Raw genomic sequence first — 16,608 nt, 5'->3', positions numbered from 1 at the left:
ACTTATATGTGGAATAATAGAAAATAATACAAAGGAATGTATCTACAAAGCAGAGACAGACTCATGGACATAGAAAACAAACTTGTGATTACAACAGGGAGAGGGAAGAGGGAGGGATAAACTACAAGTATGGGATTAACAAAGACAAACAATAATATATAAAATACAGAATCAATAAAGGCTTACAGTATAACATAAGGAATTTTATCCATTTTTTTATAATAACCTATGAGAGAATGTTGTCTGCAAAAATACTCAATCACTGTGCTCTACGCCTGAAACTAACACAATATTGTAAATCGACTGTACTTCAATTAAAAATTTTGGTTTTCAATATCAGTAAAAATGTAAAAAAGCTAAATTTTGGTATTTAATAAAAAAGAGAGCGAGCTAAGCTTCAGTTGCTAGAAAGGTCAAAGGTATTATATAGAAGCAAAGGCAGTTTTTAAGCTGTAGAAGCAACGGGTACACAATTTATTTACAATAAATCATTAGGCCAGCGTTTCTCTACAGTGGTCCATTTCCCATGTTCTCCTCCAACCCCTAAATCTGGCATCCATTCAAAAAACAAAGCCACTGAAGCAACCTCTCTGGGGTTGGATCTCAGGAATCTTCATTCCTAACAAATTCCCGTGTAAGTCTCAAGCACCCTAAAACTTGAGAACCTCTTGTCACTTGTTTACATCATAAATGGCCATGAGATCAAATGCATAATAAGACCTAATAAGGCCAAAGACCAAAGGACAAATAAGTCCAGTTTGTGTCTTATGCACCATCTCTCCTTTTTACTTCTGTTTAGTCCTGTCTTCCCTGGAACACTTCAGCAGAGGAATTGAGCACATGAGCTTTAGGCCCATGTAATACAGCAGAGAAATAAAGTCCCTGGGAGACAGGAGACAAAGAGCCAAGGAGGATATCACCTGAAATAGCATCTGGAAGGCTCTTATTCTTTAGAACTGTTCAATCAGTTCAGTGGCTCAGTCGTGTCTGACTCTTTGCGACCCCATGGACTGCAGTGCGCCAAGCTTCCCTGAATTGTTCAGAATCTTGATAATGAAGACTCCTCCAAGACCCAGCACCAGCTCCACACACACACACTGAGTTCCCGAATTTGATAAACTAGCTCCAAATAAAGGCAGTTCTTTGAAATAAGTATCATCAGAAGATGTCAGTCTCTTTGATTTCATGTTGCGTTCATTAGGAGCCCTCTGATAATACCGTCCTGAGAGCACCCACCCCGGTAGGAGAGAACTGGAGATAACTGAATTCCTTGGAGGGTAAATGAATAAACTGGTGGTGTGGTTATTATTTAAATAAGCAAACAATAAACAAGGAGGAGACCCTTATAGATTAAGAGAGACTTGAGAAATGTGTCAGCCAAGTGCAGTATGTGGGTCTTGTCTGAAACCTGATTTGAACAAACTAACTCCTCTACTTATTGGTGGTATAATTTTTAGTAAATTACTCTCTAAACCTCAGTTTCTCCATCTATGAAATGGGAGATAATAATAGTGCCTACCTTATAAAGTTATCATAAAGAGTAAATGAAGATCTGTTTATACAGCACGTAATGCAGTGTGTGGCACTTGGTAAGTGTTTAATAGCTATTATCAGCACCATCATTTAGAAACTAGAAATTAAAGCACACACACATATAACCTACCACCAAGAGCATCATTTAGCTGACTCAGGGTGGGCTCCGGATGGTTCCTCAGCAGTGTGTATATGGACATCACCATCCCAGGGGTGCAGAAGCCACACTGTGTGCCATGACACTTGGCAATTCTCTCCTGCAAGCACAGAAACATTAAAACGTAGAATCTTGGGCTCGACCCTGGACCTACTGAATCAGACCCTGCATTCAAACAAGATCCCTGGGTGGTTCACAGGCACATTAAAGTTGGAGAAGAGGCCCCAGAAAATCCTTCTCAGCCTTGGTATCTCTCCCTTTCTTGGACTGGGGTAGCCATGATGACTGATCCTCACCAGCTCTTTGAGCTTCATTCAAAAGTTCTCAGCCTTCAGAATTGTAGGGGAAAGCTTTAAAATCTCCAAGGCCCAAGCAGCACCCCAAACTATCTGACAGAATCTCTGGGGGTGGGTCAATGACACATATTTTTAAAAGATTCCTGAGTATTTCAACCTGTAGTCCAGAAGGGGAATTTCTGAGATAAAGGAAGTCCTTCAAATAAATGAACTGAATTATCGTCAAGTTGAAAAAACTTCAAGTGTTTCCTGAGTGCCCTTATCTGCCCAGTAAAGCCCTAACTGGGGAAGGGAATGGCAACCCACTCCAGTGTTCTTGCTGGGATAATCCCATGGACAGAGAAGCCTGGCAGGCTACAGTCCATGGGGTTGCAAAGAGTCGGACACGCCCGAGCAACTGAGCATATAGCCCTAGTGCTTTGCTGCTGCTTCAGTCGTGTTCGACTCTGTGCGAACCCATAGACGGCAGCCCACCAGGCTCTGCCATCCCTGGGATTCTCCAGGCAAGAGTGCTGGAGTGGGTTGCCATTGCCTTCTCCAATGCATAGAAGTGAAAAAAGAAAGTGAAGTCGCTCAGTCGTGTCCGACTCTTAGCGACCCCATGGACCGCAGCCTACCAGGCTCCTCCGTCCATGGGATTTTCCAGGCAAGAGTACTGGAGTGGGTTGCCATTGGAATTTGTTTACAAAGTGCTATCGTTAATCCAAACAACAGTCAAGAAGGAAAGACTGCTTTGATTTTTCTTCCAAATCTCCCTGCCTCCCACCCCAGCCTGTTTTCTTTTGAGTCTAACTTCAATGGTTCAAGCCCATTTTGGAAGCCGTTGTCTGGCTACCTGACTGCCAGGAACTGGACAGCAGGTACTAAATGACAGTGTTTTCATGCCTCCAAACAGCCAAGCCTCACAGGCATATTCAGGCAGAATCTGCTCCCTCTAGGTAAAAAGGTTTCATAGAAAATAAACCGAAGCCAAGATTGCCTGAAGAATACGAAGGTGGCCCATTTTCTGCGCTGTGACTATCTTCCCCCTCTCTTTTTCTCTTTTTTTTTTTTTCCTTCCTCTCCTCTCCTCTTAAGTGATACTCATTATCTTAGACAGAAACAAGTAGCAAGAGCATCTTTCTGGGCAGCATATAAATAAGTGAAAGAGTCAGGAATCTGAGGTGTCCTTTCACTTCAGGCAAAGTTCTAACAAGGAGCATCCTTAGGAGAAAAGCCTTACAATTCATTGACAGCTACCATTACATGGCTTCCAAATAAGCCCTAAATTCAACAAATCTTTTTGGTAGCTGAGATTTTCATTCAATTTTAAAATCATGTTACATTTCCCTTTATAGAAAAAAAAAACAAGATTTTATCCCCCAATGCATAGATGGCTCTGTTTTCTATATAAGTTTGGAAGATACAAAATGGACAGGTCTCATTTAATTAGAATATAGAAAACAACCCAGCGATGTCAAGTTTTTTTTTTTTTTCTTTTTAGGAAAGAGTTCTCTAGTCTTAAAAAGTATTTTTCTAACAAGTCAGTCACATGTCCCAAGTTTCACTCCTGCCTCCCACTTTGTGTCATCTGTGGACTATGCCCAGGCAGCAGGGCCCACGGCTCTACTGTGTTAATTTCAGGAACTCATCGTGTGATTAATGATTTTCAAGGCACAGAAACCCTATGAAGAAGAGGCCCTCTCTCACCTGAACAGGATGAATCCTGGTCTTGGTGCTTCCTATGCCTTCTACTGTGGTGATGGCAGCCCCATACAGAGAACAGATGGGCGTCAGACAGGCATTAGCTGGATAATGTCTTCATATGAAAAAGAGAAGCACAAATTACATTGTATCTAGTGGGAAGGCAGCGCCTCCAATATGGCAGGTTTTATAAGATATTCCAAGCTTTGCATAGACATTTTGCCCTTAGTTAATGGCCATTTTTGTAGAAGACGACTCTGAGGGTCAGAGTGAGTTGCTCAGGATCACAGCGGGAGTGTCAGATGGGATTCAAATTAGGCCTCCAATTCTAACTCCAGAATAGTTTCCAGTAACTGTTTTTTTTTTTCTTTTCTGTTGACGGAGGGGCTGACATTCGTTTCTCTAGTCACATGTGACAATCACCTGGAGCACATTCCATCTTCCAAGCAGATGCCAGGCCAGGGGTAGCTTGGGCCATGGAGTTAATTTGATATTTTGCCTCAGAAGAAGAAACAGAGCATGGAACATAGAACTCCTCAGTCCCACAAATCTCCTGCTAGAAAATATCTAACTCAAAAGGACTCCTAAAATGTTCTCACTTTACCAAACAAAGTAACAGATGGCCAACAAATATGTGAAACAAAGGTTCAACCTCAATAACAATCACGAGAGTTTCAAATTAAGCAATGAGAAACCATTTTTATCAAAGAAAATGACAACCATTTGTAAAAATTGTAATGCGCTAAGAATGCAAAGGTTTGGGAAAACGGAATTCATAGACTGCTGAAAAGAATGTAAACTGACAGAACTGTTCTGAGAGGAATCTTGCTGGAAGCCATAAAAATTTAAAGATGCACTCGTCCTTTTACCCTCCAATTCCACCTCTATGGATCTATCATCAAGAAATCATCACAAACATAAATATAAATATACATAGACATATGAGTGCTCACTGATCCACTCCTTTATAATAGTGAAAACCAAACAATAATCTAAGTCAGCACCTTTTGGTGACAGTGATATGATAGCACATATACAGCCACTAAAATTATATTTATTATTTTGAAAAGATATTCCTAAGAAGTGTAGCAACGGAAGTTTCTAAACTGTACATGCAGTATGCTTCCATAAATAAATACACAAAAGAAAGATTGGAGGATATTAGTAGTAGCAGCGTTAGTCACTCAGTCATGTCCGACTCTTTGCGACTCCATGAACCGTAGCCCCCCAGGCTCCTCTGTCCATGGGATTCTCCAGGCAAGAATACTGGAGTGTATTCCCATCCCCTTCTCCAGAGGATCTTCCTGACCCAGGAATCGAAACTAGGTCTCCTGCATTGCCGGCAGATTCTTTACCGTAGTTTGAGCTACAGGGAAGACCTTAGAAGGATATTATTCACTTATAAATAAATGGAAACATTGAGTGCCTACTATATGCTAGGCAGAGTGACCAGGCAGTGGGATTGATTAGTGGACAAGACAGATAAAATCCCTGCCTATGTAGAGTATATCTTCTCACCGAGGGACGATGGGCAATACATACGTACTTGGACAATACATACACACAGCACACACACGATGAGAAGTACCATGAATACATTAATAAGGGAGCAGGGAGCTGCAGAGGTGAAATGGGGCATGGGTATGGGGGAGGTGATCAGGGAGGGCTGAGAAAGCAACACTTTTGCTGGAACTTGAATGGTTTGATGCCCATCATTGCATTCCCAGTGTTTACCACAGTTCCTGTCACATAGCAGGTGCGCATATTTACCAAAGAAAGGAAAACAACACAGTTGAAAGCTACAAAAATTCAACCATATGTGGACTTTGCAGCAAGGTACCTTATCTTCTTGGTAATAGGGTTATATCGTGATATCATCACTGTGCAGGCACCACAGCCTCCCCCTCCACAGCCATATTTAGTTCCTGTGAGTCGGACTGGAAAAACATAGTTAAAGATAATGTGTCTTCCATAATTTTCTTTGTAAAATAGCTCTGACCTTAAGAGACAACATCAAACATTCTTAAATGTACACTTAAGTTTGATACTTATTAATCAAATGACGTATGTATATCTTAGCTGCTATTATTTATAATCTTATAAATTCTTGATTTTCATTTGTGTGTATGTGATTTTTTGTTTTTTGTTTTTCTGACCACAGGGCACACGGATCTCAGTTCCCCAACCAGGGACTGAACTTGTGCCCTCTGCAGTGGAAGCGTGGAGTCTTAACCACTGGACGGCCAGGAAAGTCCCCCACTTGTGTGTTATGTCTAGTCTCTTCCTTTTTAAAACAACTGGACCTCAGGTTGCCAAAAAGAGGGCCAAACTTAAAAGAAGGAAGAGTCTAGACATATCAACAGCCTTGAGGATTTGTAGGTGTGAGTACCTCGCATATCTGTTCTTGCCTTATGTGTGTCTTTGATGATATACAAAGTAAAATGTCAAAGTGTAATTAATTCTTAGAATATTTATGTCATGTTATCCACATTTGCTATATTTCTGTTTCTCAATGCAGGAAACTGCTAGTTGTTTCCCCATATCTTTTCTCTTATTCTTTCTTGGTAATAGAAATGCTCAATTTTGAGCTTCACATGTGGTTGCCTGGAATAAAAAAGGTACATTTTTTATCCTCTTCTGATGCTTGGTGGGGTCATTAACAATGTTGACCACAGAGATAGAGGCATAAATGCTCTGTGTAACTTCCAGGAAGGAAACATCCTCAAAGGGAGAAGGTTGCCCCTCCCTCATCCCTTACTTCTTCCTTTGTGCTGGAATTCAGATATGATGGCTGGACCTCAGTTAGTCATCTATGACCATGAGGAGAAAGCTTCAAACTGAGGAGGGTGAAGCAGCAAGACAGAAAGACCTTAGCCCCTGATAATGCTGTGACACTGTTCTGTTAATCTGGATTGACCTACCTTCAGGATTCCTTTATGTAAGTATCACAGCCATGAGAATGTGCCTCAACATAGAGACTTCCTCCAACATAGAGGAAAACCGACCAAGAGACCCAGCTGCTGCACTTTGATATCTATCACCCCACTTTTCATCAAGGTCATGACTCCCATGGGCTGCTTCCCACTAGCGGCTTTGCGCTATGGAGATGTGTGGGAGTCCTTGTCAACCACCCTCAGTGGCTTTGATGAATCTGCCTTGGATTACATGCAGTCTGAGACTCCTCCACTCAGCCTTCTCTCTCTTTGTTCCAGGTCTAAATCTTCTCTAACTGCCCCTCTATTTCACTCAGGCATTTTTCCTAATAAAACTCTTGCATATTTAATCTCATGTTTTGGTGTCTGCTTCCCGGAGAACCTGAAATAACACAATGAGAAAGAAAGAAACTTCTACCTTATTTACTGCTATTGGGATTTTCTGTCACTCACAAATGAAACAAATCTTAAACATTACACTGGTACCATGGATAACCAGGAAATTAGTATTCATTACTTTTATGCCCCAAAACCTTGAATGACTTCCAGAAAATTGTTATTATGTTTTTGTTTGAGTTTTGTGCTCTTTGGGGAATTTCACTTTCTCTGGGGAAAACTGTACAAATTCCCATTGTCTCACAAGTTTGCATGCAATGTAGCGGGATCCACAGACTGCTAGAAGCCCACTGGAGTTCATGAACAGCAGAATAAGAATCCATTCCTTAGATTATTTACTTGGGAAGTTTTTTCAAGTTTAATTTCTCCATTGTTCTTTCGCTTCCATTTTAGGAGATTTCTGTGCTCTCTTTTTCTAACGGGCATGATGATTAGTCCTGGAAGTTAGAAGAGCAATATTGTGACTCTTAATTCTAATGGATGCTAAATTAAGCTATGTTAGCATCTGTTGCTTTAATTCCTATTGCTATTCTCCACTTTACCCAATATATTTAATGCCAAAACAGAGATTAGAAAAAACTTGATTGTCTGATAAGCGCAACTGTGCACTGTCTACAAAACTCAGGTGTAGGAGTTTCTCAAAGTAGGGGATATGACTCAGTGTGGCTCTAAAAAGATACTTAAAATATCACTTGATGAAGAGATTGGGATTATACACAGATACACATACACACACATACACAACTCAAAGCAAAGGATACGCTTCTTCCTCAGATATGGCAATAGCATTGTTTCAGGATCAACATTTTTTTCTATCACCTGTACCAAAAGAAAATAAAAGAGGTTAACACACAAAGTTAGGAGAGTTAGAATATTTACATGGGTGGTTCATGCTAATTTCATGAAGATTAATATTAACTAACTCTTATATTCTCAACTTGACATAACATTTGTGGAACACCTGTGATATGCAAGTCATCTCTCTTAAGTGTATAGCTAAATCTTGAGCCCCACCACGCCATCGCTACTGTCCGTGGTCCTGAACTATCACTGTTCTCTAAGGCAGTGGTTGTTTCTAGTAACAAAACACTAGTGACTTCTCTCCAACTTCTACAAAGTCTGAAGCAAGTGAGGGAAAAGATAACAGCAGAACTGAAAATAGCAGACAGAGAGGTAGGGGAAGTCTTCTGGACCTCTGAGAAGTTGATACAGATTTTTTCTTTTTTAAAGAATTGTTTATCATATTCAAAGAATTACAGTTTCCAGAAAGAGATCATAACCATCCATTCCTCCCAAATCTAAGAAACAAAAGAGAAGATAAAATGCATATGGCAATTGATACAAATATGTGCAAGCAAAGACACACTTAAGGAGCAAGTTTGTGTGGGCAGTCTAGCAGCATGGCAGTTAAAACAGCAGCATCTAATGGATGGCATGATTGAAATGTCATGGTTGGTTATGTTTTCCAAAGTGATCATGTTTTCCCTTTCTTAATTGAAAACTTGGATTTCTTTTAAATTCATAAATAGAAGCATGGTTTTCTTCACAATTTCAGAACTAGAGTTCATCCTTCACCCATGTTATACCAATTTTCCCTACTGGAAAGTAGGTGAAGAGGGTAAATATGCTTATTCTATAGAAGCATCCTAACCCTCAATTCTAAGTGGCCATAGGCTGCACAAAGTGAGGCAAGTGCCAATTACCAAGGTTGGATCTGTACCCTAGAGGAAACTGTGATATAATATGGATGAAATGATTTATTTGTGTGTGTGTGTGTGTGTGTGTATGTGCGCGCGCGCATACTGCAATACAAGAAAACTGTGAAGTGCCCTGAAGTATCCGCAACTTAATTGGCCCTCAGATGGAATTCTATATTTTATTTCCCAAATTTACTTCTTCCCTTCTTTTCCTGAACTTGTTTAATAGACTCACCATCTCCTAGGTCAGCCAAGCTTAAAAAGTCTGTGCTATTTTCTATGTTTCCCTTCCTTCAATCCACCGCAATCAGCATCACCAAGTCCTGGCCATTTACACTTCCAGAACAATTCTCGAAATACCCTTCACGTCTTCTGTCACTCCCTGAAATCCACTCTTATTACCTCCAGCCTGAACAATGGTAACAGCTGCCTAACAGGTCTCCTGTCCGCATTCTTGGCACCCAGGATGCCACCCTCTATACCACTACCAGAGTGACTTCTCTGAAATCCAAATCTGCTCATCTCCTGGGTCTGCCTAAATCCAACATTGACTCCTGGCCGCCACACTGCTGTGCTGGGAATTCCTGAATCATTCAGGGTGCTCGCTAAATTGAAACCTTTATCGGATCAAGATTTCCAGGAGAGAGAACCAGAAGACGTGCATATTTAAGAAATACACTGAGTGGGTCTTAGGTGAATTTCTACCAGCTTCTGGAATAGGGGAAGAAATTCAAACTCTTTCCCATAGCTATAAGACTTCTTTGATAAACCTTCCATCATCTGCCACTCAACCCATGTACCTTGAACTCTGGTCACATGAACTGTAACCAGAAGTGGCTGGTCCTAGTAGTGCAGGGACTTTTATCTTTTGCTTATAGGATTCCCACTGCCCTGAACGTCCTTCCTCTCTTCTCTACTTGTAAGAATCTTGTATGCCATTTGAAGCCCCGCTCAGATGTTCTCTCCTGTGGGCTGTGCAACCATCTAATATTTGCCTTCCACCCTCTGCTCCAAGCAACCATCCTCTTCTGTGCTCCCACGGTCAGTATCCACACATCTTTCACAGAACCTGTTACCCTACATCACAGTTATTTGTATATGCATAAGCCTCGCTTGATCCTGAGAGAAATCACCATCCACTATTCTTCATGTCTAACACTGAACTAGGTGCTGGGGGTATATGATAAAGATGTAATAAATGTTAATTAATTTAAATGAATAACTTGATATGTATAATTTGCTATGAGGACGTTAAGGAGGGAGGGATGATATCTCACAGGCTGGGAAATAATAAAATGGAGAAGAGCCAATAATGGTGGCAGAAACTTTCAGTTGTCTCTCCTAGCAGGCTTTCTTTCTTCCTGATGCCTGCAATAAAGATGAAATGGTTAGAATGCCAGCAGCTACTTTAGACCCTAAGGCAACACATTAATGGCAACAGGGGAAAAAGAAGAAACTTGGATATCAGATGGCACCATGAAGCTTCTGAACCAGCCCAGAATGCAATGTCTCTCTCCAGATATCCTTTGTGTAAAAGTAAAAATGACTTGTACCTTATTTGAACTACTTAGTTTTGAGTTTGAGTTATTTTCAGCTGAAACAAATCCTAATTCATACATATGATGGTGAATCCACAGGGGCCCAATTTTAAGGGAGAGATAGGATCTGGGTAACAAGGAAAAGCATTTTAGGCTTGAGAAATATTTGTGTTTTCATGAGGAATTAATGGAAGAGCAGATTTTGCTTGTTTGGGTATTTGTTCCAACAGATGTCTCAAGAGATTGGAGTCTGGCTCAAAGGACTGCTGACTTGAAATGTGTTTATTTTTCTTGATTTGGTGATTGGCACACTGGAGGAGGGAAGTGGGGCAGGGATCGGCATGTACCCTGTCTTGGCAGGTCTTGGAGTGAAACAGGGAGGTCAGGATTCAGATGGTGGCTGGGGAGTGGAAGACAATGAGGAAAGGAGTTATCCTTACTGACTCTGGTTGGGAGAGCTGATACCAGCTCTCAAGTCAGGGTCATTGCATATTCTTGTCTCAGCAAAACCTTGCATGTTACAAGGCGAGCATGTGTCCCTGTGTATCTCCACTGGCCCTTTGGGAGATGTCAAGTTCACATTACACAAAGTTGAGAAATGGCCTTCCTCTGTGCAGGGCTCATGACTTGTGAAGGGGGCGCCTTGCCAGACACAAGACAGAGGCAGAAAGAGGAAGGAGAAAGATCAGGAGGAGAGAGAAAAAGGAGAAAAGAACAGAAAATAAGGAAAGCCAAGAGGAGGAAAATGGGCAGAAGTGGTGTATACTGTGGGATATCATAGCCTTGGAATAGGGAAAGAGGTTGGAGGGGACGACCAGTGAGGACATTTGCTTGAGGCCACAAAAATGCTGAGTGTCAGAGCAGAGAGTACAGGATTCAAGTCCATGCCTAACTAGTTCCAAAGCCCACATCCTTGATCTCTACACCTCACTGCCTCATAGAACAACTTGTCCCAGTTCCTGAGATACATTGTGATGTAGCATCTAGGGCATAATTTATTCATGGGCTCTTCCTCCTTCAACTCCAGGTGAATGAACTGGGTCACCTACTCTGGAAGCTATAGGCGAAGATTTCAGAAATCTTTCTGCAACTAGGTCTCGGATCAACGTACTCGGCCCAAGCCCCTGCCCAGTGACACATTTTGGTGATTTGGGAATGAAACGTGACAGTGTTAGTCACTCAGTAGTGTCTGACTCTTTGGAACCCCATGGACTGTAGCCCGCCAGGCTCCTCTATCCATGGAATTCTCCAAGTAAGAATACTGGAGTGGGTTGCCATTCCTTTCTCCTGGAGATCTTGCTGACCCAGGGATCAAACCTGGGTCTCCCGCATTGCAGGCAGATTCTTTACCTTCTGAGCCACCAGGGAAACCCAGTGACTTGGGGGGATACCACAAAGAGCACAGAGCAGAGGGCAGTCACATCACCCAGTCTCCTAACTGGCTTCAAAGCTTCTTTTCAAGGGCAAGACTCTAATCCCAGAGGTTATGTTTGACTTCATGACCTCTCTTCCTTGTGGCTTTTTCCTCTTTTATCAACAGCCCTTCACTCTCTGATTCAGGGACGTTATTCTATTTCTATCCATGTGGCAATCAGGTTTGCTTGCCAGGATTGAAGCACATACCTAACAGAATTTGGAAGGGAGGGGCAGGAAAGAGAAAGGGTGACATAATTTCTTTTAACAGGGCAACTGCAAAAACAAAATCGGTATTTCTAATATGCACGTTCCAAACGATCATAGGATGTTTGGCCATAGATAAAACAAGCCCACAGATAAGAATCGGTTTATTTATTTTTAAAAATCAATAGAGTACAAACTATTATTAGCTGTTATGTTAAAAATTCCACTACAGTTTGTTTAGGAACAGGGGAGGGAGGCGGGGGAGAAGAAGCTAGACTCAAACACCTATTTCCTCCTTTAACCAAAACCCTTACCATCACCTAAAAAGCCCTAGTCATCTGGCCTCTGGCCACATCTCCAGGCCCTCTAGTCTCCTTGCTGTCCCCTGAACATGAAGAAATCCTTGTCTCTGAGGATTTTTGCACCTCCACTTCCTTGGTGTAGAGTGCTTTTCCCTCAGACGCCTGCTCCTCACTTCATACTGGTGACCACCCAAATGTCAGCCTCTCATCCAGTCTTAAACGTCCATCCTGCCAGAAGCACTAGCTCACATCCACTCTCTGTCCCCCCACTCTGCTCTGTTTTTCATCCTGGCATTTATCACTGCCTGACATGATACATTTCCCTTTATTTATATGCTGTTGTCTGCCTCCCAGAGGGACTTGGTCATTTCTGTGCTCGGTTGAGTTCCCCGAGGACACTGAACACTAGCATACGCATGTATGTGCTCAGTCACTCAGTCGTGTCCGACTCTTTGCGACCCCAGGGACTGGAGCCTGCCAGGCTCCTCTGTCCATGGGATTTCCCAGGCAAGAATGCTGGAGTGGGTTGCCATCTCCGCCTCCAGGGTATCTCCCCCTACCCAGGAACTGAATCCCCATCTCCTGCATTAGCAGGCGGATTCTTTACCACTGAGCCACCTGGGAAGGCCATATGGGCATAGAGCAGGCCCTTAAATCAATGCATTAAAAACTCACTACCATTCTTTGTCTAAGTAGTACTATCTCCTTTTATCAGAGGAACTGAGGGTAGGTTATATTGTCTCCCTAGGAGTTAGAGCTGGAATTGAATCCTTGTTTGTCCAAATAAAAAGGCCACAGTTGTGTCGCCTACACCATTTAGTTATGCAAAAGAAGAAAAAATGACACCATAAGACCACTTCAAATTCACCCCCGACCCCAATCCTTATGGTTCACTCTCATAGCAGTCCTGTGAGGGGATCCTAATGGCCCGCCTTCAGCAAAGTTCAGGAAAAACAAACTCATCTTATCCAGTGTGAAACTCAGGCAGCAGGTACAGAGGAAAGTTTTATACAGGACCTAGAATTTACATGATCTGGGGAAATCCTCTTTAAGAAAAATGATACAAAATCCAAATTCGAAATTAAGCTCAGGGTTTTAGAAGAGGCCTCACAGTGAGGGGCCCTGATATTTGACTTTCCTTAGCTTCCTGGTGAGTCCCAGGGCCAGTCAGGGAAAGTCAGGCTCTCCCTGACTCAGACACAGGGATCACTGGGGCTCTGAAGGCCGGTATCACAGCCCTTGCCCCATTGTTTGCTTTTAAGGAAGCCCTTTCACCTTCTTGGGCTTCCCTGAGAGCTGTTGGTAAAGAATCGACCTGCAATGCAGGAGACCCCGGTTCAGTTCCTGGGTTGGGAAGATCCCCTGGAGAAGGGAAAGGCTGCTGCTGCTGCTACTAAGTTGCTTCAGTCGTGTCCGACTCTGTGCGACCCCATAGACGGCAGCCCACTAGGCTCCTCTGTCCATGGGATTCTCCAGGCAAGAACACTTGAGTGGGTTGCCATTGAGAAGGGAAAGGCTACCACTCCAGTATTTTGGCCTGGAGAATTCCATGGACTGTATAGTGAATGGCGTCGCAAAGAGTCAGACACGACTGAGCCTCTTTCACTTCACTTCACTTTCACCTTCTTGTTTCGGTATCCCCCTTGCAAAGTGCTGGGACAACATGAAGAGTAAGCGTCTGTGGCTTCGTGCGTGGGGGTGTTTTAAAGGACTCTCTGGGGGCTTTGCTGCCTCCAAACTTCGGGCAACGGCTGGAACTGCCCCCGGGGATCTACGGAGCGAGCTTGGCTTCAGAGAGGACGGCCGCCGCGCCAGCAGGGAACCCAGTGAGGACCCTGGAGTCCCCAGAGCCGGACATGGGCTCAGCGGTGCCAGGTGCTATAACTTTGGAGACGATGGGAATGAGAAGTCTTGGTGAATCCATCTCTGCGGCCCTGTCCTGACTCCAAACTGCTCTCCGCTTATCCAAACGCACCCAAGACCGAGGCCTAACGAAAGACGTTCCCGTCTGCTGATAAGTTTGACAAGAGGAAGATTCGGGAGTACTGACTCTGCTGAATAAGAACAATCATTTCTCTTCCTATTGATGGGTTGGGCTGGGCTTGGGAATCAGCCCCTGCGTCTAAGAGGGAGAGGGGAAAGGCACATCAGGAAGGCGGGGGCTCAAAGATCCAGGCAGACCTAGAAAACGCTTCTCTTCCCTGCTCCTACGGTGCAGGTGGGACGCGCCGGCAAACCCGCATGCAGCCCAGGGCCCGGCGCCCCAGCACCGGGAGACCCGGCGGGACCGGACGGGCAGCGCGCTCACCTTGCGGCCGTTCACGTAGAAGAGCAGCTCGGCGCCCCCTTCCATGGTGGTGGGGTCCAAGGGTCCGAAGGTCCCCAGGAGGAGTCGCCGGCACCGGGGCCCCGACAAGCAGAAGGGGTCGAAGGAACCTAAAGTGCAACCACCCTCGAGGGCTCAAGTCCCACTTTAGATGCAAAGTTCCGGGAGCGCCCTGCGGGGAAAACTCTCCTCGGATCCCAGAACGTCATCGCCCGGCTCCCTCCGCGCTGAGACCATTGGCTGGGATCTTTGGACGCGATTCAGAATTCCTTGCCCAGGGCGCCAGGCGTCGGTGCTGCCTTCCCCCTCCTCTTAGCAGGTACTGCAGGTCCTGTGACGTCGCTTCGGTCGTCGTATATTAGTACATTTTAATGGCTTTCCATTAAAGTCCGGGAACAGTAGGAGTTTTTTTTCTATCTCCGCTCCCACCATGCCTGCCGCAGTCTGTACTTTTAATAGTTGATAAACTATCACACACAGTCCAGTTTTGCAAGAGAGGAACTGAAGGACAACAGAGGGTTTTATAACTTTCTCTCACACTTTTAGATATAATTATTGCAGTTTTTTTAAAAATATCAGGAGCTACTTTGACAAACTATTTTTAAAGTTTTATCATTATTCTTAATTTGCCCAGTAAATAACCATAACGTTTATTTGGTGTCAATAGTGATGTAAACCATCTCGAAAGACTTTTTTAAAAGTAAAACTTGGAAAATACTGAAACGCATAAAAATAAAAGTCACCCGGGTCCACAACTTAGAATTTACCTTTCTGGTCTATTTTTATATTTTTAAAATCTGTACTATAACACCTTTTAAAAATTCAAATGGATGAAAACTCTTTCCCAGACTTCTCTTCAACATACCTAGAACATTTTGCTATCTCATTTATGTAAATATATACATTTTATTGTGAAAATTTCTAAAATTTTGTACATAAAAGAATACAACTAGCATCCCCATACACCTGACTCACTGAGCTTTAAAAACATTTAACGTTTTGCCACACTCCCACATTTTTTCTGGAATATTTTAAAGCCCAATTTCAAACGCACTATTTTACCTCTAAATACTTCAATATGCATTAAAATGTTTTTTCTTACAAAGCCAAAGTGCCAACATATAACAAAATATTTTAACATCTTTAAATTTACCAGGGTCTTAAAAAAAATGCCTTTTCCCATTTGATGTCCTTGTTGTCTCTTTAACCTTTTAAAATCTAGTCTCCTCACCCACTCCTCATTTTTAATGCTATTAACATAATCTCTTGGGCTCCAAAATAACTGCAGATGGTGACTGCAGCCATGAAATTAAAAGATGGTTGCTCCTTGAAAGAAACGCTATGACCAACCCAGACAGCATATTAAAAAGCAGAGATGTTACTTTGCCTACAAACGTCCCTCTAGTTAAAGCTATGGTTTTTTTTCCAGTAGTCTTATGTATGGATGTGAGAGTTGGACTATAAAGCTGAGTGCCAAAGAATTGATGCTTTTGAACTGTGGTGTTGGGAGAAGATTCTTGACTCCCTTGGACTGCAAGGAGATCCAACCAGTCCATCCTAAATGAAATCAGTCTTACATATTCATTGGAATGACTGATGCTGAAGCTGAAGCTCCAATACTTTGGCCCCCTGAACTGACTCACTGGAAAAGACCCTGATGCTGGGAAAGATTGAAGGCAGGAGGAGAAGAAATGACAGAGGATGAGATGGTTGGATGGCATCACCGATTGAATGGACATGAGTTGAGCAAGCTCTGGGAGTGGGTGATGGACAGGGAAGCCTGGCGTGCTGCAGTCCATGGGGTCACAAAAAATCGGACACAACTAAGCGACTGAACTGAACATGTTGAAGAAGAAACCAGGTCAGTTGTCCTATGGAACGAATGCGCTATATTTCATATGGCTGGTTGCTTCCCCCTGGAGTTCTTTGTTCTTCCATCCTGACTTCCAGTATCTTGTCTATGGGTCTAAAGCCTTTATTAAATTCAGATTCAATTTTTTTTCACTTCTTGGGTTTTATAATTGTATCTCTTTTTTGCTTATGCCAAAAATCATGATTCTAAAACCTTGACATAATTGCTTTATCTTGTCCTTAGATCTATTTCAAAACAACCACATCACTATTATG

The 16,608-nt window shown here is 42.9% G+C and overlaps 1 protein-coding gene across 1 annotated transcript in view; it reads right to left on the bottom strand.

Annotated features, from left to right (window-relative positions):
- AOX1 (aldehyde oxidase 1) overlaps nt 1-14,615 on the bottom strand; it is a 70,277-nt gene extending 55,662 nt beyond the window's left edge. Inside the window, exons 1-5 of the mRNA XM_052657728.1 lie at nt 14,464-14,615; nt 7,760-7,817; nt 5,510-5,606; nt 3,676-3,784; nt 1,664-1,790 (exon numbers count right to left, since the gene is read on the bottom strand). Of these exons, the coding sequence (XP_052513688.1) occupies nt 1,664-1,790; nt 3,676-3,784; nt 5,510-5,606; nt 7,760-7,817; nt 14,464-14,508 (436 nt within the window). The 5' untranslated portion in view covers nt 14,509-14,615. The remainder of the gene's footprint in view (nt 1-1,663; nt 1,791-3,675; nt 3,785-5,509; nt 5,607-7,759; nt 7,818-14,463) is intronic.
- Between the last annotated feature and the right edge of the window lie 1,993 nt (nt 14,616-16,608).

This window comes from Budorcas taxicolor, chromosome 2 (genome assembly GCF_023091745.1).
Source record: "Budorcas taxicolor isolate Tak-1 chromosome 2, Takin1.1, whole genome shotgun sequence".
In the NCBI taxonomy this organism is placed as follows: domain Eukaryota; kingdom Metazoa; phylum Chordata; class Mammalia; order Artiodactyla; family Bovidae; genus Budorcas; species Budorcas taxicolor.
The sequence above is the reverse complement of the archived record's forward strand: the minus strand, read 5'-3'. Positions and strand labels throughout refer to the sequence as shown.